The following is a 24,776-nucleotide window of genomic DNA, read 5'->3' as shown; positions in this document are numbered from 1 at the left end:
TCTCCCGTCACAGCATGATGTGCTGGGGAGGTAGCTAGGGTAGTCAAACACACATATGTTGGATGGAATAACCGCCTTCCCCCCCCCCCCCCCCCCCCCATCGGCTCACGCGCCTGTTGTTATCTTCCCTGTTGCGACGGCACGAAGCAGAACCGGTTCTCCGAGAGCATAGTTACAGGCGTGAGAGCGTTCGAGCTCCGTCGGCAGCATAAATGTGCGCGTTTGCGTTGCATGCGAGAGCAGAATGTGGAAGCGCGCTTTGTTGCGTGTGCGCTCCGCGAGCCGCGCGAAGCAGTGCGACGGCCGTGTTATGTTGCAAGCTTGGCGGGAGGCCAACCGTATCGCCAGTTCGTGACTGCCGCTAGCCCGAACCGGACCGGAGACCACCGCACGTACGTGTGCCGGCAGGTGTGGTAGTGAGCACGGCCATCATCGTCATCATCGTCAGCGTCATCGGCTCGAGAAACTCGACACCTACGTGCGACGACGGTGAGCATACACGCCTCGGGGTGCCAGCGCGTTGATCGCAGTAGGCTTTACGCGGCAACTGGGTGCGTAAAAAGGATGGGACCTGCCTGCTCTCTGTGTGAGTGTGCTGCGGAATAGCACGTTTGGACCGTCCGTCCGGTTGCTGTGCGGGGTTGCGCTCACCACACGCAAAGCCACTCTCGATCGTGCGCCAGGCCAAGAACAGTGCTCTCGCGTCCATCTATTGTGCCCCGGCAGCTTGTGTTAGCTTTAGCCTGTGCGGTACATGCGTGCGTCATAGCACATCCAGTTTCCGTTCCGTGTACGCAGTTTGCTCCCGTAAGTGTTGGCGGTATTAAAAATGCATTAGAAGAAAAGAAACCCCCCCCCCCCTTATCCGTGCTTTTCGTGTCGTGCAGTGTGTGGGCTATTAGAATCTGTGCTTTGGTGCTTTATTACATAAAGGGCAGCAAGTGTGTATGTGTGTGGGTGTGTTTTTAACATAGCAAACCCAGCGCCCAGTGCACAGTGTACCGTGTTTGCGGAAGATAATTAAATTTGTCTTTGGTGGTGTGCTGCTTCTCGATGGAATGAGATGAAAATAAGAAAGTAAACAGTGTCTGTCCAGTGGTGGATGCTTCTCGGCCCAGCATTGCCCGTGTCAAGGTGTGTAAACCGCTTCTTCTAAAGCGCTCGTACGCGAACGTATGACACCATTTGAATGAACCGCACCCCGTTCCTGTCGCTGCTGGTGCTGCCCCGCGAGCACCGCTCGAGTTAGACGACGATCATCACTGCCGATCGGATGCAGCATAAGACGGAGCAAACGAAAGATCGCACCATTCGCTCGGCTGCATAGGAAGGAAACCCCCAGCGTTTGTGTGTGTGTGCATTGGTTTCTTTTTTTTACATCTCAACCTGTACGAAACATTATAAAATGGTAAGTTAAATTGCTTTAAAATTAGCCCTACCTTAAACAATATTTTTTCTTGTGTTTTTTTCTCTTTCTCTCCTTTTGATTGGTTGGCTTTTTGCAAACGCGTGGCTCGTTTTTTTAACCATCCCTCTCTCTCTCTCTTACTCACACACTGGAATTTTTGCATTCAAACCCGGCTTCTCAAATTTCTGCCAACATAAAGCAAATTTTGTGCTTCTGCTCGAAAGCGCTCGCTAATGAGAAGCATGTTTTCGCACAGCCACTGCGCGAGTTTGGCTGTGTTTATAGCGGGGCCCGATCGGTCGCGGCTCTGCACAAACACACACACACACACGCGCGGGGTGTATGGGTACAGTTTGCTGTTTGCCTGTGCCTGTGCGCCATCGTACCCAAAAAGGCCAGATACCGGGGGACGGTAACCGTGGGCGAGCCGGTTCCGTGTCGATACGCCAGAACCACTACACCAACCTGCTGCATTCGTGTCGTGTCCGAACGGCGGCATCCACCGTCAGTTGGTGGGTAAAAATGCGAAAACCCCTCCCCAACTGGGTGGTGTGTAAGTCCAGGGGGAAGTGGCGCAACTGTGTGGGGCTGAGTTTTCGGCCAAGATTTGTGATGGGCAAATTGCACTCTTCGCTGGTACACACCATCTGGTGGGCAGCTGCTGCTGCTGCTGCTTCTGTTGTTAGGAGGTTGAGGGCATGCTAACCTTTTGCGGCAGTTTTTCTGCTTTTACTTTGCGCCTCCAACTCGCTGGTCGGATGAAGTCAACAATCCCGGGTGATCTCATGGGCAGTGGCGGATTTAACGGTGCGCGGACTGAGCGGCCGCGGGGGGCCCCGTCAATGTAGGGGCCCCGTGTATGGTAATTCCAGCATATAGAAGAGTGTGTACAGTAGTCTCAGCGAGATCTTCTGGGCTAGATAGGGGCCCCATGGATGAAGGGACTCATAAACTATAGGGACCCAGTACAGGGATTCTGAGCACCCCCCCCCCGTCAGCAAACCATTAAAGTGTTTTTTATTCAAAAACTTAATCCAGCAATTTGCACCCCCCCCCCCCCCCCCCCGCTCGACACCAACCGTGGGGCCTCCACTGCTTTTAACGCTTAGGGCCCCCAACACCCTAAATCCGCCACTGCTCATGGGTGTTGTATTCTTAATAGCATATTTATTGGCTTGTCTGTCTAAATTTACCTGCCCTGTGGCAGTGTTTGTACGACGGATTTGCACAGAGAGTCAATAATTTTAGGTGTGTGTGCGTGTGTAAATTTACTGAAATATGATGCGTAAAGTGTGGAATGAGGCTAAGGCGTAGGAATTAAAAACGCTTACACTGTTCAAAAATGCACCAAATATGTAACCTTTTCCCTCAATTTTTGTTTGTTTGGTTCAAACGTGTTAAATTCAATTGCCATTTTTTTAAAAGTAAAACATTTCATTGCACTCGTTCAGCATGCTAATCAGCATAAATTCACTCAACTAACTGCTGCATAATGCAGCAAAAATACGATTTACAATTTTCCAATTCAAGCCGAAGCCGACCTGCTTATCGTTCGTGCACTATCGAGCTTGTTGGTTGCAGATTGCTTTCGTTTATTTTTTAGAAAGCCCCCATCAATACACACACACACACACACACACACACACACACACACAAATGCTGATGATAGTGTGCGTGTGTGGTGTAAGTGTGTCAGCGAGCAGTGCGCGACAGCTTATGCTTAACATGAACATATTATGTTGTATGTTGGTCGTTCGTTGCTTGGTTCTGGCTTCCTTCTCAACAGGCCAATGTGTGTGTGTGTGTTTTTTTTTTTTAATTCTCCCCCTTTCCCCAAAGCTATAGAGCGGCGGCGAGGCACGAGATAAAGTGCACCGTGCTGCACACAGCGTGGCAAGGAGCGAAAATGGGCATCAAACTGCACATATGGCGATGCACAACGACCAAAACCCTCTGAACGATGCAAAAGCCGCGCTCACACAGCAGGAGAAACGTGGTATGTGAACTACGAAATGGCCGTGCGAACTTTTCTGCAGCAACATGTGTGTGTGTGTGTGTGCCTGTTGTGACCATAAAAAGGGCGTTCTAAGCTTAGCCAAACGTGCCCCGAATGGGCTTTGTTATGGTTTCGGGAAGGGGTTGCGTGAGGAGGACGGAGGTGTACTATTTGGTCTGGTTTTTTTGGTGCTACAGATGGCCATAAGTGTCTATGCTAGAATTTTTGATCGTTCAATGTAGCGGGTCAATGTAGTAGTGATGGGAAAAATGAAGATATCGTCGCAATCGAATCCGGCTAGCTCCGAAGTTTTCTGGAATCGATTCCGGATAGTAGGTCCGGAATCAGTTTCCGGAATCGGCTCCGGAATTGGTTCCGGAATCGCCTCCGGAATTGGTTCCGAAATTGGCTCCGGAATTGGTTCCGAAATTGGCTCCGGAATCGAAATCGGCTCCGGAATCGGAGTTGGCTCCGGAATCGGAGTTGGCTCCGGAATCGGATTTGGCTTCGGAATCAGAATTAGCAGAATTGGCTTCGAAACGGAGTCGGTTTCGGCATCTTCTTAGGAATAGGCGTTGGTTCCAATGATGCTATGTGTTGATAGCGGCAAAGAATCAAAATTTACTTGTAAATGATATATTCACATGGAGATTCCCGGACTTATTTCGCTTCCCACACTTCTTATTTCAATTCAAACCATTCCATTTCTGGAGTCAAGCCTGATTCCGTTTCCGGAGAAAATTGCCATTCGCAGGTCGATTCCAATTCCGGAGACGATTCTGATTCCGGAGCCGATTCCGATCCTGGAATCGATTCCGGAGTCGACTCTGGAATCGGTTCCGGATTCAACTCCGGATTCGGCTCCGGATTCAACTCCGGAATCGGCTCCGGAACCAACTCCGAAATCGGCTCCGGAATCGACTCCAAAATCGGAATCGATTCCAGCATCGGAATCGGCTCTGGAATTGGAATCGGGTATGTCCAATTCCGAGCTCCCACCACTACAATGTAGAGGGTCTAATGATTTTCATGCTTAAGTGAAATTGCTCTACATTTTTTTAAATTGAGTAACAATTTAATAGTTTATGAAAATTACTGTTTTGTTGCACTGTGAATTCCTATTTTAGAAATATTAACATATTGCTTTGAATATTGAACTTTTAGAACAATGTAACAACGGCATATGTGTTGCCAGCTAAGCTTTTCTAGCTATTTCAACATTTTTCTATTGTGAATAAAATGCATAAAACATTATGAAAATAAAATTAAAAAAAAAACACAGTTTTTTATACGTTAAAAAAAGGTTGTTCATCCAGCTTTACTCTGTGATTTGAGTATGGTAATTTAAGTAAATAATAAAAAAAGAATGAATCATTTTTTTCCATTGCAATGCAAATAAAGGCATCGAGCAAACATTATACCTTGCCACTCATCGACCCCAGCCACCCTCCCCCCCCCACCCCACCTCTCCACTTCCCCTCGATGCATCATCTTGCGCATTCACATCACGCTTCACATTTTTCCTATCATATTTTCCAACCCACCGAACAATCACCATTCCAGCGAGCTAAACGCCATTCTGATCCAACCAGGCGGACCATCGTCAAATGTGCAATTTCGTCCTTCCATCCTGCCAAAAACAAAACAAAAAAAATTCAACCCTCACCCCATAGGCGCACCATTTGCATTGCAAAAATCATCGAGTGTGCAGTTGCTCGCTCCCTCGCGGGAGGGTGGACAGAAGGATACGTCGGGGTAACAGTATAAGACCCCCATTGCTGACCTTTTTTTTTTGTTTTGCCTCCAACCACACCCCCCCCCCTCCCCGCACCATTGTGTCACGTTAAAAATAGTTAACGTGGTTCGAACGGCGGCAATGACTCGAAATTGGACACGCAGCATAACGCCCGTTGGCCTCGGCGCATCGGTGCATCGTCTGCACTTCATTACCATTATCACCATTATTAGCTTTGCGTGCTTGGCAGTCGCGCTAGCCAAGCGGCTCCAAGGGGCTGGGAAAAACTTTGAAAATACCACCACCCCCCCCCCCCACCCCCTCCCTTTTTGCTGGCGCGGTCAACTTCAGCTCGGCTGCCATTATCGCGCTCCGTGCGCTAAAGGCGACACATCTGTCCAATTAGTGCGCGCCAGTTGGATGCTGATTCGGTTTAGCAGCACACGCGGGGTCGCCGTTCCCTCTCCTGTCCCTTCTGGCGTCTAGCATTAGTCTAGCGTCTGCTCATTTGCGATGCATGCTCGACTGCACAAGTGTTGTGTGCAGCGGTTCCGTGCGGCCAGTGGTTTATTGGTTTTTCGAAGTTTTTTTTTGGCATTCGTTGCGTTGCCTATTGCTACGGACAAGCACGAAGTACTTGTTTTGTTTTCTTTTTTTGTGCACGTTTGCTTTTTTGTCGTTTTGCAATGTTCTCCGCACTACAACGATTGTGCACCGATGAGAGGTTTTCCCCCCCATTTTGTTCTTTCAACCTGTTTTGTTTATCTTCGCTATTCGGGCTGGGCTTTGGTTTTTGCTTCATTCTTCTATTGCTGCTGCTTTCGATGGTTCTATTTCGTTCGGCGCTGAACTTCCGTCCGTCACTTTGCGTCTCTTGCAGTATGATAAATGCTTCTTCTTTTTTTGTTGCTCGATACAGCTTCATGACATTTTGTTTTGCTATGCAAAAACTCTGTGGCATGCTGTTTTGGTTCATGTTCATGAATGTGGTGGTGAAACAACGTTCATTTTCATGCTCGAATTGCAAAAGTCATATCAATTATGGTTCGTTTTAAAAGTTCAATATCAATACCAGGTTTCACTACCGGCAGATGTGCTGTTTCACGATGCTTTGGCAGTGCTTTGTGTCCATTTCGGGCTGAGTAAGGACGGGGGCAAACTTTCCGTCGGGGAAGAAATTGCAAGCTAATGCAAGATTCTTTGCAGCATTACGTGCAGTAACCTTATTTGATTGACCTACTATATTAACGTAAATTGGAAGTTGAATTGGAGGTGAGAGAAAGACGTTTATACTATTTTAAAGCTTTTTTTGTTGAAACATATGCTTTAATTATAAGGAAAATAGCATCACAATTAGTGTTGAGAGATTCAGGATTCGGAAGATTCGAAGATTCAATCCCTAGAAAGATTCGATCGGTTCGGATCCCGTTTGTAGGATTTGAATCCCTAAAAGATTCCTTAGCGATTGTGATTCGATCGGGATCGGGGTTCGTTTGCGATTCGATTGAGATTCTGATTGGGATTGCGATTCGATTGGGAATCGGATTGCGATTCCTTTGGGATTCGAAAGATTGGGATTCTGATTGCGATTGCGATGTAATGTAGCATTTAATGAGAAGTTATAGTCACAAAATAAATTATTTGATTTGATATCGAATAAAGGTCCGCGTATCTCGGGAACCTGTACTAATTATGATGTAAGTACTGAAAAGTTAAATAATTTGGAGTAAAACAAAATGACTTCTTATTCCAACTTTAACAAACCCCCCCCCCCTCGCTGCGAACTAGAATAAAACGCTATACCACATTGGGATTGGGATTGGGATTCGAAGATTCGAGTTCCTTCTGAGATTCATTTTCCCATCACTAATCACAATATCATGATAATTTAATTAGCGTATTTATCAACGTTTGGTAAAGTACGGCTCGTGAGCTGAGCTTTCTAGATGGCAGCTCATTTCTCTTCATAAATTTCTTAGAACCAACAATTTTCTCAATCTTCTCGTTACGTGAAGCTCTAAGCCCTATTTTATCTGAAGCATCATACAGACAATGAAATACACTTTCCCCGCAAATTTTCACAGTTTCCCCAGAATGCCACAACCTTTACCTTGATCTCTAGAGATGAATACTATCGTTCACTGTACCATCCATCACATTGGTTATTGCACGCTTCTTAGAAGTGTTCGATTGCTACCTCTTTCTTGATGCCACTTCACAACATGCTATCGTGTACGTGTGTATACATCACAAACGGTTGATGAACCACAATTCCATGCTGAATATCTCTCCCAGGACATTACTTTTAACATTATAGGTCATAGCAGTAGTGTAATAAGTCTTTTCGGCAAGAGCCACATTCTTCACATTTGACATTTAACACACATTAAAAACAAATGAACCATAACATGTGTTTGGTGGACGTTAATTTTTACTTGAAATATAAAAATAGCTTAATCGTTATGAGCGTGGGGTTTGAGTTGAGTTTGGTAGCACGGAAATAACGTGGCTTTTTCCTGAGAACATATCATTGAAAGTCATCCTGTTACGCCGTTGATTTCCCATGCTTGTCACCTGTATTACAAAAAGTATATAACGAGAATATTTCCAAGAACCTTGTGAGAGTGTCGCTAGAACCACCTTTTATTATATCGGGATATATTTTCAATTCGGACAGTTTGGCATTCAACTTGATATACTTTTATCCGAAGAACATTTTTTCCCAAAAATTGAAAAACATTTTTAGAATCCTCGGCACGAAGAATCGGCACGATTTGTGGCGTCGAACGATGCCTCTCGCCCTTCAGTCGGTACAGCCACAAGCGATAGCTCTTCTAGATTGCTCTCCACTTTCAGCCCAGTACCTGGAAGGAAGCTAGGGCCATTTTCCGCCATTTCCATCCGATCTACGCTTAGCTTGAAATGAAATCTTCCGTACAAATAGCCGAGCGCCATAGAAACGGTACGGCGCAAAATAGTACCTCCCGGTTGGTAGTTGCTGCTGCTGCTGCTGCTGCTGCTACTGCTAGCAAACGATGAACACAATGAAAACATAATCTCAATGTCCGGTGAGGAATGTACAAGCGATGAATAAATCACTTAAATCGCAACATATACAAGGTCCTCGGAAGGACCGTTCCCTTTGCGTCCTGTTTCTCCATCTCCTTCCCTCACACACACACACACATTACGCTCCGGAAGCATTTGTTAATTCGTTTCCATTTTCCCACCGCAACAAACCGGCAAGCGGAAGGAGGCGGTGGTGTCGTGAACCTTTGCCGTATGACCCATGCCGAGGATCCGCCTCACACTGTTTCCCACTGTTTTCCTCGGTAGCGGAAGCGTGTGTTCCGGTCTTAGAATTAATTTTCTCTACAAAATTCAATTATAATCCCATGTCCCCGGTACATTGGTCGGGCCGGGGTCAAAGGGAAAACCCCGTTGCCACGTTGCTCACTCACCACACTTTTCGCACGGCGTGCGTGCTCACTACCCTCGCTTCCCATCATCGCAAGCACCTGTACCTACACGGGAAAAGGGATAAACCGCTGCAGAGTACGTACTTTGGTTGCTTCCTTGGAGAATTTGCCAGCTCATCACTGGAGGTTAGTCGGAAAATCGGTTCCTAATGCTGCTCGGTTTAGCTCCCCGTTTGCTGACCGCTGGGAGTAGCGTTTTCTCTCCCGAGGGAGACCCCGGAACGCATGGCTACGGTAAAGCGTGTTGTGTGGTACGGTGGAGAAAAATGAACTTCAATTACTTCATAATTTCACTGAGAATAATTGAACCGGGCTGAGTGTTTTATGTGGCTTTTATGGGGAACGACGTTTAAACTTATTGCAACCGAAGGAAGGGCTGCTAAAAGAGAGATATAAAGACAAAATGGATGAGTTCGAAAACATAAATACCGATCTGTAGAAAAGGTGATGTGAATGTGTTTGAAGATTTGTTTCTTTATCAAAAAAGTATTTTGTAATACAAATGCACTGCGAGGGTTTATTAATATAAAATCCGAATTTTTGACACACAAAAACCTCTAAGAAAACAAAATGTCATGTTCAGAACAAAAATGGAACACAATCAATTTCCAATAGCTAAACAATCGAACCTAATTGAACTTCCGTTTCCCACTCGCTGTTGCCTATCGGATTATGATCTTCATTTCGCATTACACTCACCACAGCGCTACAGTGTGTGACATTACAGCACACCGGAAAGCACGTATGCATTGGTTGAGACACACACACGGGCGGCACTGTGCCGAACCACAAATGGCGTACTAGATTTGAGGGACCTTTTTCCCGCCCAAATGAAAAGTGAATGCCGCGCCACGTTGGCTGTGGCAACTGCCCTCACTGGAGACCAAATTAACTGCTCCTGTGAAGCGACACACGAACCGCACCAACGGCAAAACCATAACGGAGCGTGGTGACGTGAACACATTTTCCATATGCTAATGGCGTCCGCTCGCCCAAACTCCACCGTGAACGAGGGATGGGGCAAAAAGGGCACAAAATGCCTGAAAGAATACTAAACTCCACGGCTTTTGGTCGACCCCGTCAGGATAAGGCGATGTGGATGTCGTGCCGTGGTGATTGTGCTGTGTGCCGAGCCTACCCAATTTCCCGTGCGGACGGCGGACGCGGGTACGGGCCATGCGTGTGTGCGTGTGCTTGTCTACACCAGCAGCACCAACAGCAACAACAATGCGCAGGCCGGAATGAGAAATGAAAATGGAAGTCAGTATTTTGTAATCCCTAGTTTAGCTTACCGCCGTCGCCGCCACCGCCTGCCCGTTTCTCCCTCGCTTCCAGTTGCGTTTGCATTGGTGGGAAATGGGAAATGCTGTGACGCGTACGGAAAATAAAAACACTCAACAAATGGCACCCGGTGAGTGGGAAAGGGTGGAGGGACGTTAGGAAAAAAAACAACAACAACAAACAAAGAATTAAAGTCGTCCAACGGGTGACCAGGGAAAGGGGTATGATTGTTGACAGTGAAAACAGGAGAAAAAAAGAAAGCGCCTGGGATACAACAACACGGCAGCATAGCAAATAAACTCCGTTTTTGTGTCCACCCGGGCTAGGGTAATGGTTTGTTAGTGAAAGGCGACTGGGAAATGTTTTCCCAGAGCCAATAGTGAATAAAAACGAGCCGTGTGTGTTTTTTCTGCTCTTTCAAGAGTGTCCACAGTGTTAGAACTTCCACATTTTGTTTCCTCGTCCCTGTTTCCGGGGGGTTCCGTGAAACGAGGCACGCTGGGCAAGGGAAGAAGGTGCATCATTAAGGAGTCCTAATCGTGCCCCGGGGACGTGTACGATTGTGCTGTGCCACCCGGTTGAGCGGTGTTGAGCTGAACGGCCCAATGCGAGCGATAAGAAACATTGAGCATTTGGTCAATGTAGCCCAACGGGCGCCCGTTGGTTGTTTGAGATTGGTTATGATGCAGAGAATTTGTCACTGTAAAGTCCGTGCGAGAAACAAGAAAGGGAAAAGGGGATAACAAAAAAACGGTGACGGAAGGTTAGCATGAAGTAATAGCGCATGGACATATGTTGGAAGCTCTGCGGGCTTTTATCGTTGCCACATCGGTCGTTGTCAAAATCGTTCTGGGTATAGTTGAATCATGTGTTGCATATGTTGGTGGTTTGTTGTGTTGCATGTGTTTTAAAGATACATTGTGGACAATGGAATAAAATGGATAGTAATGTCAGTAATTTTATTCTTATTTTGAGCAATAAGCGTGCTTGAAACATATTAAATGAACAGTGAAACAAAATGAAATAGTTATTTGAATGAAGCCAAAAGAGATTGTAAATTCTTAGATCAGGGTGTGCAACTTTTGACCCACTTAGGAATAAAGTTTTAACATTCATTTTTTGTGGTTTCGATTAACGAAGAGTGCAGTAAGTTAAAGGCGTCTTAGGTTAGGTATTCGCAATGTATGTATGTAGCATATGTTTTAGTAGTTGTATTGAAAGCGGCGGCACCCTATACTCAGGCTCCTCATATTTTCACCCATTTTCTGGTTTTCTGGACAGTTTGGAAAATATGTATCGGCAGGTACAAAGCTCTCCACTTCATTCTTCACCTCTCCCCCCCCCCCCCGCCTCTTAACAGCGGCTCGAGGGAATATTTTTTTTACTGTAATCCGGCCCGCGACCCAAAACGAGTTTGACATCACTGATTTAATTTTTAATAAATTTACATTGCATACATTTAGGCGTTTTGCAAGGCTGGACTTGCATTGACCATTTTAGCCATACAAAGACGTGGTGCACGGCCCAAGCGAAGTTTCCTTTTACAGGGTTTACCAGCATAATAAACAACTGTCCACTTGTTTATAACAATAGTTGTTTTGAATAGACACCGCTGTCTACCACTTGCTCACACGTCAGATGGTGTAAGCTACTCTGTCCAATTCAATAACACAATTTTCGCCTTCGATTAGCAACTGTCAGATTCGGCATTGTTTGTTTTGTTGGGACAAATTTTGCAAAAACAAAACATTTTCAAATACGTTTCTTTTATTCAAGCAATATGCAGTATAAACCATAAATTTCAATAAATCAAAACATTAATTTTGTTAATTATACAATAACCACAAGAAACCGTGCCAAATCCGACCGTTGTGCAATCGAAGGCGAAAATTGTGTTATTGAATTGGACAGAGTAGCTTACACCATCTGACGTGTGAGCAAGTGGTAGACAGCGGTGTCTATTCAAAACAACTATTGTTATAAACAAGTGGACAGTTGTTTATTATGCTGGTAAACCCTGTATTATTATTATTATTATTATCATTATTATTAATATTATTATTATTGTTATTTTTATTTTGATTGGTCTAATTATTTTGATTATTATTATTATTATTATTATTATTATTGTGATTATTTTTATTGTTATTAATATTTATTTCATTTCAGTGCATACCATTTATCCTGGCGAATGATCTTAAATTACTGTTCTGTTGAGATATTCTGAATATGCTTTCAAGCTGAAGTTTTTTTCACTGAATCATAATCTTTTCACTGCTTATATCTGTTTTATCATTTGCTGAACCAGTGTTTAAGACAAAAATCGTTAGATTATAATTCGACTAGATTTCGTTTGCAAGAAGTTAACAATAATTTTTTGTTGTTGTTCCTATTGCTACATAAGGGGATAAAGCATAAACCATATGCATAAAGGGAGCATAAGATTAATTTTACAAGCTACAAAACTGTCACTTTAAATCCTTTTTTTATATTTCCGATCTTCTCATGCTTACATTCTCGTGCAATGAGAAATGAACATTTATCATGGCACAAAATGCAGAACCGAAGCATCTCATCATGTTGTATGAAAAATTAACCAATTTTCCTCACGCGTCTTGACTCAACCCTATGACCCACACTAAACCATTCCTTCCTACACACGAACACGCACACCCTGAGCGTACAATTTCGCACCCCTCGACAATGCCACCAGTGCACGACCGGAAGATTAAAAGCGAGCATATATACACCCACACACACGAACACAAAACTCCCGACCTCATGGCACAAATTTCGTTACAAACCATTGCCTTTTCGCAAAATGGAACACCATCACTGAGGTGATGACGAAAACCTAAACCGCAAAAGCGGAACACCACGCTGAGTGTAAACCAAAGCGCTGGGCGGGCTCTTTTGGGCTCCGTGGTGCATCTTAGGTTAACGCTGCTCAGCGCCATTTGCCAGCGACCATGCTGAGGCCCGAGATTAGCCCGAGAATGCGCGGTGTCCTTTTCGAGATGGCTGTTGGCTGTCCCCAGGTTGCTGCCCTCCGGGTTCCTTCCTGTGAGCTGTGCTCGTTCACAGCTTGTGCAGTGGGTGTAGAATTTTTGTCGTTCGTCACGGGTCGACGCGTCACGTCGCTGAAGAGTAATCGACATGCTTTCCTTACGGTGGAGCACATTTTTCATTCGCTGCTTCCCACTCACCTAACCCAAGGAAGGGTGTGTTGTGCGAACCAGCATGAGCGGTGGTCCCCGGGTTAGGACATTTACTAACTCTCGCGTTAAACACTTTGCTTCATTTCCGGCACGATAGAGTGTAACAAAGCAGCTAAAATCATGGTAATGAAGCTGCTGCTGCTGTAGGAGTGGAAGAGAGCGACTGAGACTAAGGACACTCAAAGTCTGGCTAGAATGGTTTTCTGTATTTTTAAACTCCGTTAGAAGAGTGTGTTGTAAACGAGCATCAAATATGTAATTAGCGAATGTACGACGGTATGACCGTAGAACGAAAAACGGTTTGCAGCAAACATTCGCTTAAGATTGTGTTGCGTTGCACTTTACCATAAGTTTATGATTTTTGTATATGTAGATTCACTAGTATTGTCCAAGGGTTAAATTTAATTGCAAAACAGTATTTAATAGTATTGCAAAAATTAACCCTCCTCGGAGCTGTACTTGCATTGGCATAGGAACTCTTGGGCTACAAATTATTATTTATTGTTGGTGTGTGATATTTTATTTATAATTTTATATATTTTATTATTTACTTGTTTTTTTTTAAATATCTCTTCATACCGTGTTTGAAATTTAAACATAAAAAATCCCATTTTTTTAAACCCACAAACTATTGCATACTTTCAGGCGTTTTGTAATGCCGACAAGGGTTAATTTTTACTTTTACCCGTGCGTGAGTGACACATACCACACAATAAAGATTGCACATACGTGTGTTCCTTGTTGTTCAAACATCATCATGATGTACTAAGAAAATGTGTCAAATGCTCCACAGATCCTTCCCAGGGTACTGCGTTACTATCTTTCGATGAGGTTGAAAGCAAGTCTAACTTGTATCGCATCGACAAGCAATGTTTCTGAACGATTCGCCAATTATCAATGCATTAATCGAGTATGAACAAACATAATTTACAATAAACCCCGATTGTAAATCAACATATTTGCAGCATAAATTGAGCAACGATGCAGCACAGTACAGAAGCGCGTTTTACATTCCCAAAAAATCCCTTTCGCCAAGGAACGATTGACTGAAGAAGCAACAGTTTGTCGGGCTGATTTTCACCCTCGAGATTGTAACACACATCAGCGCTGATGTTCCAGCGAAGCTTCTGTTGTCCCTTCCCCCATTCTCCCATTCAAACCGTTCGACAGTTCTGTGCCGCCCTTCACCACTTAATATATCTAATTTCCGTTCCAGCAAATTTCCGGCCGGTAATTTCATGACTGGCGAACGCAAATGATGTCCCAACCTCGGTCGGGTGTTCGGCCTCAAAGCCAACGGTTTACCTGCTTTTTTTTCTTCTCCGCCTTTAAAAATCTATCTCAACCTGCCTAGAGTTCACAATGTTACACAGGCACTGGTTCGCATCGAACGTATCAGCTTGGCACCATCATCACACGCAAAATAATCCCACACAAACAACACACAAACACACACTCTCTAGCACATAGTTTGATGGTAAAGTTTTTGGGAGTTTTATCTGGGGGGAGGGGGGGGAGTTATTTTTTTCTTCTACTTACCCGCATTATCGTTCCACTCGGCGACGCAAAACAATCCGGTAGGGTTCATCGAAAAAGGCTAAAACTTTGAACAACATGTCCATCTTTTTTTTCTCCTTTCGGCTGGGTCGAAAAGGATGCACACCCCAAACACACTACTCACCGGCCGGCACAGGAAAAACCACAACCACGCACCATCATCAGGCCGGCATAAGTACGGTCGAAACGCAGCGTACCCGGGCGTGCGGCACCGCCTCCTGTCGCACTGAATGCAGACACGTGCAAGCGTACAAAGTACCATGCGCTTCCATCTATTGCGCACGAACGCGGGCGTCAAGGTGAACTTGTTTGGGCTGTTTTTCTTGCCTTCTCTGCCCTTCTTTCACCACTCTTTGAACTTTCTTTAATCGCAAAAAAAAAGAAAAAATAGGAAGCTTTTGCAAAAAGGGATTGCTATTCTTTTGTTTGCAACTCTTTCGGTGCCGTTCACGCTGGTCTTTCGGTTGGGATTGTACCATCTTCACCGAATAAACAGTCCTTCAGACGGAGTGTGGATGTGTTTGCAGCCTTTGGGAACCATCCACAGTCAGGCCACAGTGGGAAGAATAATTTCAGCCTACCGTTGGGCATTCGGAACCACGGAGCTAGAATAGATTCGAAAGCCGGAAACAAATGCTCCACATCGGTGGTTGTGGTGGGCTGTGTTTCTTGCCCTTCACTCTCGATTTCCCCCGACCCGCGGAGAAGGGTGAAAATGTATGGAAAACCTCCGTACAGTGTGCGCTGGATGCGCTTGCTGTGCCCGTGCAGGATGTTCTCTTCATTTACATTATTTCGTTTTAGTTTGCATTGCTAAATACCGGGACCGGAAACCGTTCATCGTCTCGTTCACTCACACAACTTCCGCATTCCACCACAACTAGGAGAGGCTGTGTTGGAGGGTTTTTGGAAGATGCCTACTAATTTCGTTTCACCGTACCGGGCACCTTGGGCATTATCCACACCGGGGATACCCTCGGCGCCCCGGAAGCGACGCAAACCCCCTCACCATCTTTTTACCTTCCTGCCAGTGGAATCTACGTTTTTGCCGGCGGAAAGTCCCAAAAGACTACACCTACCTCCTTCCCTCCCTTCCTTCCCCTTTCGCTAACCAAAAGCGTGCACGTAAACCAAGCAAAAGTTGGCTACACCTTCTTGGGCAGCGTGCGCTCTTCCTCGCTCTCTCTTATGCGATTCGGGCATTGTTTTCCGGTTTTTCATTAAAGTTTCAAACAGGAGCTTTGGCTAGATGCTGCCCCCAGCCGTACGGTGTTTACCCCATTCGGCAAGGCAACCGTGGTTGGGGTGGGATGCTTTTGGGTGGAATTTTGGGCTCGGTGGATCGTTCCCTGCCTTTCCAGTGTGTCAGCAGTCGGTTGTAATTGTTGGTGTGTTTGATGCGAAGGAAGCTGGGTATTGCTAGACAATAGAGTGTTGGAGTTGGAGATCTTGTACTATTTCTAGGCAGCTTTACAGCTCACCATGGAAAGAGATAGTGACTCGTGGGGGCACCAAAATAAAGGCAAACAATCTAGCAGACTTTAGTTGTTTCCAAGGACTGGTCCTGGTTTGCAACACATAACGGTGGATTTTGTAAATCGTACCAGATTTACAGCTTAATTGGAGCGATGCCATAAGCTGCCCTTTTGTTATGTTCTACGGCTTATCGTTTGTATTTTTGCTTTTAGTTTTTTGCTTAAGCTTGTAGCATTAAGTGTGTGATTTTTAGTTTCTTTCACACCGTACAAACACGGTAAATCACTTGGGAAGTAATGTACAGTGCCTCACCAAATGGATAGTACAGCTACATTCGATTTGTGCTGTAAGATACTAAAAAAGTACCTACTTTTTCCAACAGCATTGGCCGTTTTGAGATAATTGTGTAATGATAAATTCATAATCGAAGCATTAATGTCACCTTATTGTAGGTCTACAAAAGGTCATGATATTGAAGAATATAATGCTTATTATTTGGAATAAAGGTACTTAAGATAAGATCACATCCATTCCCCATTCTATGTGCAAGTTGCACTTGTCTACAAATTGCTGGTACATCGAAATCCGGCAAGAGTGTGCGACATTGGACAATTTTTCATAAGGTCCCTTTGATTGTTATAACTTCTGAGTGTTATTGTTTATTGTTTATTTGTCATTTAGTATCTTGCATAGACATGGTGGGACACTTACTTATATAATATATCCTTAATTCATCTATAAACTTAGTTACAGCACTATCAATAAGGAACCGAGCGACAATTGGTTTTAAACTGATTTATACTAATATTGAAGTCAAAGATTCTTTGGTATTTGTTGAAGCTTTATATCATTTGGTTAATAGGCGCATTGTAGGAATGTGCAGATTTTGAGAACGTAGGTTTTAACAGCTCACGTGCCCTGAGCGGTCGTTCAGGAGCATAAAGATTCAGCTTTTCTAGCAGGTAGGGAGAGACTATGTCCCAGCTGATTACCTTCGCGACTAAAGTAGCTTGTAATGCCTGACGTCTATGTTCTAAGGTATGCAGACCAAGAAGCATGCACCGTGACAGGTAATCTAATTGTTGTGATGAAGCCCATTGTAATCGGTATTTTGCTATTTTGGAGAATCTTTTTTGAATGTTTTCTATGCTAGTCGTCCACACGTGACAGTATGGGGAGAAAAGAACTGAGTTAGACTCTAGGATGGAACGTAGTAATGCGGGATATAATGCTTTCAGACATATTGGATCTTTTATCTCAAGAGTTTGCCTGATTACAAATCCTACTGGTCTTGGTAATTATAGAGTGGTACTGCTCGCTAAAGGATAGTGATGAATCAAGAATCACACCAAGATCCCTGACTGATGACACGCGAGACAACTTGTAACTATTTAATGAGTAAAAAAAAATTAAAGGGTTTCGTTTCCTGCACACAGAGGCTTATGGGGCTCTTATAGGTCAAAAGCTCGAAGGCTGTATTGTTTGTCGTTATTTAGCATATAGATTTAATACGATTTTTAATTTAACAATTGCCTTCAATAGACGCCATGTAAACATTATGGCGTCTATTGAAGGCAATTGTTAAATTAAAAATCGTAAAATTTTTTAATTAAAAATAATGTTTAGATAAACTCTTTGTCTTTAAATTAAATTTATTTTTTGTATAATAATTGAACTATTCAAATCTCACTCAAAATCACTCCATCTAAAGGAACACCCACTTGCTTATGTTTAATATCCGTCAAAGAACAGCAAAACATACGCTGGAAAACGTTTAAGCAAAACCTTTAGAAAAAAGCGTTAAAGTCGCCCATTTCGTTCGCATAAATGAAAGGGATTTCAGAAAATGAAAAACCCCCAAACCGCCAACAAATTCCAACCTATGTCATCATCGTGCTTAACAGCATCATCGTTGACGTTGCCGGCTAATGCCCGGTTTTTCCGTTGCTCCGACGACACACACGAGAAAAAGGTTCGTTGATCACCCGCATGGGAAAAGGTGGGGTAAGGTGTCCCGCCGGCTGTGGTGGTCGTGGCAAACCCTTTCTTTGAATTTTGCCAATTAAACTTCGTGTACGTTTTCTTTAATAAACTTAAACTCCTTCCGCATCTTTAAGCGATGGTTCTACGTACCTACGAACGATCGAACCATCAAGCGCACGGTGGAATGATGTGAGGGGATGTGGGCGAGTGCGGGCATATGTGTGTGTGTGTGGTTATTTTCGTAGGATCAAAAAGCATCTGTGCTTCAATACATTTCGCCCATTTTTCTTCTACCGTCAACTTGATGAAGAAGTTTCAAGCATTTCATCTACCCTGCATAACCCCATCATATTGTTTGTTTTCTTTTTTTCTGGTGCACGAGGCCCGGGTTCGAACTTGAGAAGGGTTCTATCGTTCTATCATCATCACCATCATCATCGTTTTCATCATGTTGGTGTCGTGCTGGATTAAACAACAGGCTAAAAATGATGCGAACAGTTTGGCGGGCGACGACCAGCAAAGGTCTGTGTTTGGGCTGAACCGCCAGGTTGACCAATGAAGCCACCCGCTGTCGTAGCCGAACCGAAGATTGAGATATTGTTATTTTAATTAACCTTCAGCCTACGCCTTTCCACCCGCTCCAATCTCGAACGATGCTGAGCAAGGGTTGAAGGTTGAACCACCCCGCCAAGCGGCGCAGTACAATGTACACTTATTTGCGCGAAAGCTCCTCTAAATCAGGAGAAAATAATGGATAAAATGCCTACCCTTCCTCCGTGTTGCATCCTGCAAATGTGTGCTCTGTGCACCAATCCCCACCACGCTATCTTAAAATATTCAGTGACTCGTTTTCAGCAAGGTTGAACTAAAAAGCTATAACTAAAAGACCTCCATTCCCCCGGACAGAAGTTCCTCGCACACCTTTCCTACCCCTCGCCCGAAAGAGATGTGTTTGGATGGGGTGTGTGCTCGAAGGGTGAAGGATAATTCGCATGAAAAATTCATTACCGACACGGCCACAGCCACACACCGCCGCCACACATGTCGCTATTTGGGGCCGCAAAACGATTATTACGCGCTGCCGACACATCAAATTAGAGTGCACGGAGGGGGCGAGCGTTTTTGTGTTTAGTTCACCTAAACCTAAATCAAACCAACACGATCGATCGATGACCTGATTTGGTACGGGTGTGTGTGGGTGTGTAGGGAAGGGGGCTGATTTGCGTTGTTCCGTTGAGCACGGACCAAACCACATGCTCGGTACAAATGAGCGGGTAATTACGAAAAGGTAAAAGCACAAAAACTCCTCCCCGGACCGGGATGAAAGGGTTGGCCAATTTTATGAAGTCAGTTGGTTGGTTAGTCCTGCTGTAGTCCTGCCGATCAGTCACGTGCCGTTGACAGTAAATCAATTGTTTGGGATTAGTTTGTTATTTTCATGCTACTGTTGTTGTGTTGTTTGGTTTAATGAGAGCTCATTTTATAATATTGAAAAGCTAGTTTACATTCAATTTTGCCTGTTGAGTGAACGGCTATTCAGTATTATTTGATTAAAAAAAAAGAATGTATTAATAATGTAAACTTATCTCATTTGAGCTTCAATCAACAACCCACTTCCAGGCTTTATTGAGCAAACGTAACGAATAAAGTGCTGTTTGCAGATTTGCTCTGCACACAATTCGTACATTGCATAATATTTACTTTCATACGCTCTGAAATCATTACCAGGGTACGGTTCAACAAGCAGTTGCTTTCAACAAGGATACCAATTAATCAAGCGCAAAGTTGGTTTGGCTCATTCTCTATCACGCGTACCCCTTTCACAAACATAATATAATTGTATCCGTGTCGAAAAGAGGGTAGCGCATTCATTCTACCCAAAAACGCCAAATTTGACGGGCTGTAGTTCCATCACTGGGCTCTGGCTGTGCTTCTGCCACATCGTGTGATGGTTCATGCTCAGAACGAGAAATAAAATGTGAAACATTCTGGCACACGTTTTGGCGAAACATTCCGATAGGGTTGCGATTGCGTTGGTGGTGATTTCACAAACTGTTTGAAGTGCTGCAAAGGCATTGGCATTTTTATTCGCTCTCGAATGTGAATGAATCAAATGTGTACAGATGGTTTGGGTAGGATTGGACTGCTGAATGTTGAATGTGATGATTTAAGAATAAGTTTAACGACAACTTCTCTACTACTTTAAAAACAGATAGTTTTGTAGAGTAATGGAAGCAATTTTTTTAATTGAATTTTATATTTTTTTAAATATTTTTTTCCTAAGGAACGATGAGCGGTATACGTTCGAGCAATATGATGTCCTTACATTGCCTACATTTAGGGGTAAATGGAATTAAGGATAAACCTTTCTCTTGAGCCAATTGTAGACAGGTTTGGACAAGAGAAATGATGCGCTTATATTGTTTTATTTATTGTTTTATTACTTAAATATTTCATGACTTCTTTCAAACATTCATTTTCAACGTTTATGATCTAAAACAAAATAAATGTTAACCAAAACTAGTCAATGAAAAGCAGTAATATATCACATTGCATACCTTCAGGCGCTTATTCTGAAAGGAAAGTTTTTACTTTACAATTTTGAAATAAATAAAACTCCCATTAGTCCTGTTCTACATTTTAATGGAACAATATTAACATTTTTACTCATCAGCACAAATTCAACTTGCAAATGTAATGTAGCTTTGCAACATGGTTATCGCAAACGACTGTACTTAAACATATTCCCACATTGCCTTTCGTTGTAGGTGGCAGAACTACGAAGGATACGAGCCCTGCTGGTGCCGCTGCTGCTAGCCCTCCTGGCAACGCTTACCGTGGCGGACGACTGTGGTCGGGACTTCCGGGGCAAGTGTAGCTGTGGCTACCAGCTGTACAACTACCGCACACAGTACGTGGTCAACTGCACCAACACCGGCTTCCGGGATACGCTCGTGCTCGAGCGGCTCCCCATCCAGACGGAGGTGGTCATCTTTAACGGCAACTTTGTCGAGGAGCTGCCATGGAACGTGTTCGGTGCGCTGAACGATCTCGTCAACCTAACGATCGTGGACATGAGCAACAACCACATACACGAGATACGGGGCAAGTCGTACCACCACGTGTCGAACGTACGCCGGCTCATACTGAACCACAACAATCTCAGCATCTCCCGGTACGACGACGAGGAGTTTAATCACCATCATCCGCGCGTGTTCTCCAACTTTATCAACCTGCAGGAGCTGCACCTGACCAACGCATTCGCCGACAACACGTCGGCCGAACTGTCCGCCGATCTGCACGACATCTTCGTGAACAGCAATCTCACCAAGCTGGTAAAGCTGCACCTGGAGCAGAACGAAATTGTGCAGTTTAACGATAAGCGCGTGTTCTGCGATCTGCCGTCCCTGCTCGATCTGCATCTCGGCGACAATCTGCTGACCGAGCTGAACTTCAACCTAAGCTGCATGCCCCGGCTCCGCTTTCTCGATCTCGAGCGCAACCGGTTCGAAACGGTGCGGGCGCGCGATCTGGCCCTGCTCGACGCGGTACAGGCACAGCCCGGACGCTCCACCCCGCTGACGGTGGACTTTACGTACAATCCGTTCGTGTGCGACTGCGGGCTGTACCCGCTGTACGATTGGCTCGACCGCACGAACGTTACCGTGCGCAACCGGGACGGGCTGGTGTGTATGCGGAATCGGCAGGTGCGCGAACCGATCCGCACGCTGAACGTGGGCCGCTGTCGGAAGCAGCTGGCGGCGGTGGGTGGCGCTGGCGGTGCTACCGGTCACACTACCACGCTCGTGTTTGTGCTTGTCTGCCTGAGCTGTGTGCTGCTGGCCCTCGTCGGTGGGCTGCTGTACGTTAGCAAGGATAAGCTGCGCGGTTTGCTGACACCGGTCGTCGATTCGGTCTCGAAGAAGGTGCACTACACGACGATCAAGGACGAGGAAGCGCCCGAGCAGTACGTATGATGCAGCGCATCGATTGACGTGCGGTGCAATTTGCCACTACTGGAGCATGTCTAGATCCGCGCCGTTGAGCGGAAGGAGGGGGTGAAAACTGAACCGTGTAGACTAGTAGATTTCGTTAAACAGTGTGGAAATGGGGGATTGAAGGATTGCTCAAGCAGTAGCAGGCAGCTTGGACAGACGGGGGAGGATAATGTTCGTTATGTTTCTAGTTGAAGGATGTTACACGCTCGATGCAATGTTACTAGGTAATTTGTTTCCAGCAGGAAGAAAAAGAATATCATACGAAAAAGTAGACTTATTTTCCAAAAAGGATTGCTAGTATGGTAAAAGATTAGGCTGAGCTGTCATGAGAAGTAATGATAATACTAAGAGGTTTAAATGATTGAAAGAATTGTGCGTTGCGTACCGATGACGGAATGACTTTAGAAGGTTAAAAAGAAACACATGTCATCATGTAGTTATAAATGGACGTTTAAAATGATTTTTTTAAACACATTACGAGAGAAAGTTAATCTGCATTTAGTTGTTGAATTTTTCGTAATTTACTAATAGTAAACACATTCATGTGCGCACAATGATAGAAATCATAGAGTCCCCAAAATTAAGCTAGATCGAATGATAAACACATAGAAAAGGAAATACAGATGAATGTTATTTTGATAGATTATAACCAAAAAGTAAAAAAAAAAAAACACACACACATCAAAGCATAACATATCCAAGCCGATTATCCGAATGAAACTACTCGACAAAACATGATCGCCCTGTGATTAGCCGTGGTGTAACGATTTCCATTCGCCTCTTCCACGAATGGTATAATAGGGATTATTCGCCAAAATGTTTGAAACAAAAGCTAGAAACTGATTTTCTGTTTAGTTAAACTGACGGGCTCTAACTGGTAATGGCGATTGACTGTTAAACTAAGTTTTGGGCATGCAAGCGACTCTATAAAAGAACAAATACACTATCCATTCAAGCGAACAAGTTAAAGGTATCAAACTCTGCAGCACTGTAGATAGTAAAACAAAAACATCCCGATGGAATTGTAGAACTCGTACGGATGACGTACTTAGAAGTTGGATGGAGAACGGAAATGGAAATCAAAGAGTGATGAACAACACGGCTAAAAAACAACCGATATGCTCGTACTTATCCCCTAGCGTTACGGATGTATTTGTATGATTGATTAGTAGCGGAATAGGACGGTAGTGAAAAAGAAAACTTTTAAATAAAGCCAACACTAACACTAGCCATTACTGGTTTTGCACAATCGTGGTGAAAGTTTTATTCATTATTCCGCTGTACAGGTTCGAACGGTAAGTTGAAAATGTTTTACCTTATCTAAATTGTTAAAGTATAGTCACTATTTATTGTTCTTGCTTTTATCTTAAAATAATATAAAATATGTGTCGTAATACTTTTTATGCATTCTTTTCGAAGTTGAGATGTCTGTTGCTGATTAATTTTCAATGTACAGTATGTGACCGCTAACTGAGAGGTAAACATGCTCCAGTTAACGAACAATGTTCGCTAACTGGAGTAACGTTTCTATGGATTGATTGTTTTGATTGGCGTTGACTGGAATAAACATACCAAACTTTTTTTTCATTTATGTTGATATAAAGTATAGTAATTCGTGTAATAACATAAATTAATAGCAAACGTATGCAAAAGACCCTAAAGTTGCTTGAAAAATGCACATTTGCAATAAATTTCTCTTCATGAGATTCCGGATGTTTCATGTTTTGACGTTTAAGTGTTCGTTAACTGAGAGTAACTCCAGTTAGCGAACCTCCAGTTAAAAAGCACTCCAGTTAAAACACATCTAGTTAGCGGTCACCTACTGTACATTCATATTGATTATTACTTACTTACTTATACGGCGCTACAACCGCTTTGCGTTATTGATCGTCATATTGATTATATTACACAAGATTATGGATGAACATATTTGATAATGTAAAAAAAAAATTTCTTCCTTATGTATTGATTAGCAGGCATCAAATGAAATATATGAATATTATATGGTTTTAATGACACCACCTTTAGTTGATTCTTAAATTAATAATAATTCTTTTGAAATAAACCTTTTTTACAAATCGCTTAACGCTCTTCCAAAACATGCAAACATTTTAAAATGTCTGTTCAAAAAATACTTCAAAAATAGCAATACAGAATATCCTTCATTTTCTTTACAGATTATTTTTCTTAGTTGGTGTTAAAACTGTGAGCCATGTTCAACCATACTACTAAAGTGTAGGCTTGCCATTGGTAGTGTGGATAGATATGGTTAGCAAACCATGGTACAGCAAATAAAGCAACTTCTCTTTTTTAGTTAGCTGCTAGAAATAGTTATGGTTAAGGTAAAGTTGAATCATTTATGTTTATTGAATCGAACGCGATCGAAAGAACTTTAGATATTGGTGACCCACCACTAGTGACCGCCCACCGTCTGCCAGGCAATGCAGCTGCTCGAAAGAGATTTTCATAAAATTTTCTAATGATAATAACAAATGTATTTAACGAAATTTAAATGATTGTTCCATAAGGTGATCCTGATATTTTTCTCACTCTTAATAAATTATGTATATGAAGTCTGAATAAGTCACTGTAATAAATTATATTTTAGATTCTCCCAAAGCTCACGGTTGGGGATGCTTCGTAAA

At 43.7% G+C, this 24,776-nt stretch overlaps 1 protein-coding gene across 1 annotated transcript; it reads left to right on the top strand.

The window, feature by feature from the left end:
- Nucleotides 1–240: 240 nt before the first annotated feature.
- Nucleotides 241–23,380, top strand: LOC1269172 (SLIT and NTRK-like protein 4). Its single transcript, XM_061644341.1, has 2 exons — nt 241–1,408; nt 20,902–23,380. The coding sequence occupies exons 1-2, from the start codon at nt 1,406–1,408 to the stop codon at nt 22,108–22,110; spliced, it is 1,212 nt and encodes a 403-aa protein (XP_061500325.1). The 5' UTR covers nt 241–1,405; the 3' UTR covers nt 22,111–23,380.
- The last annotated feature ends 1,396 nt before the right edge of the window (nt 23,381–24,776 follow it).

Source organism: Anopheles gambiae, chromosome 2 (genome assembly GCF_943734735.2).
Source record: "Anopheles gambiae chromosome 2, idAnoGambNW_F1_1, whole genome shotgun sequence".
In the NCBI taxonomy this organism is placed as follows: Eukaryota; Metazoa; Arthropoda; class Insecta; order Diptera; family Culicidae; genus Anopheles; species Anopheles gambiae.
The sequence above is the reverse complement of the archived record's forward strand: the minus strand, read 5'-3'. Positions and strand labels throughout refer to the sequence as shown.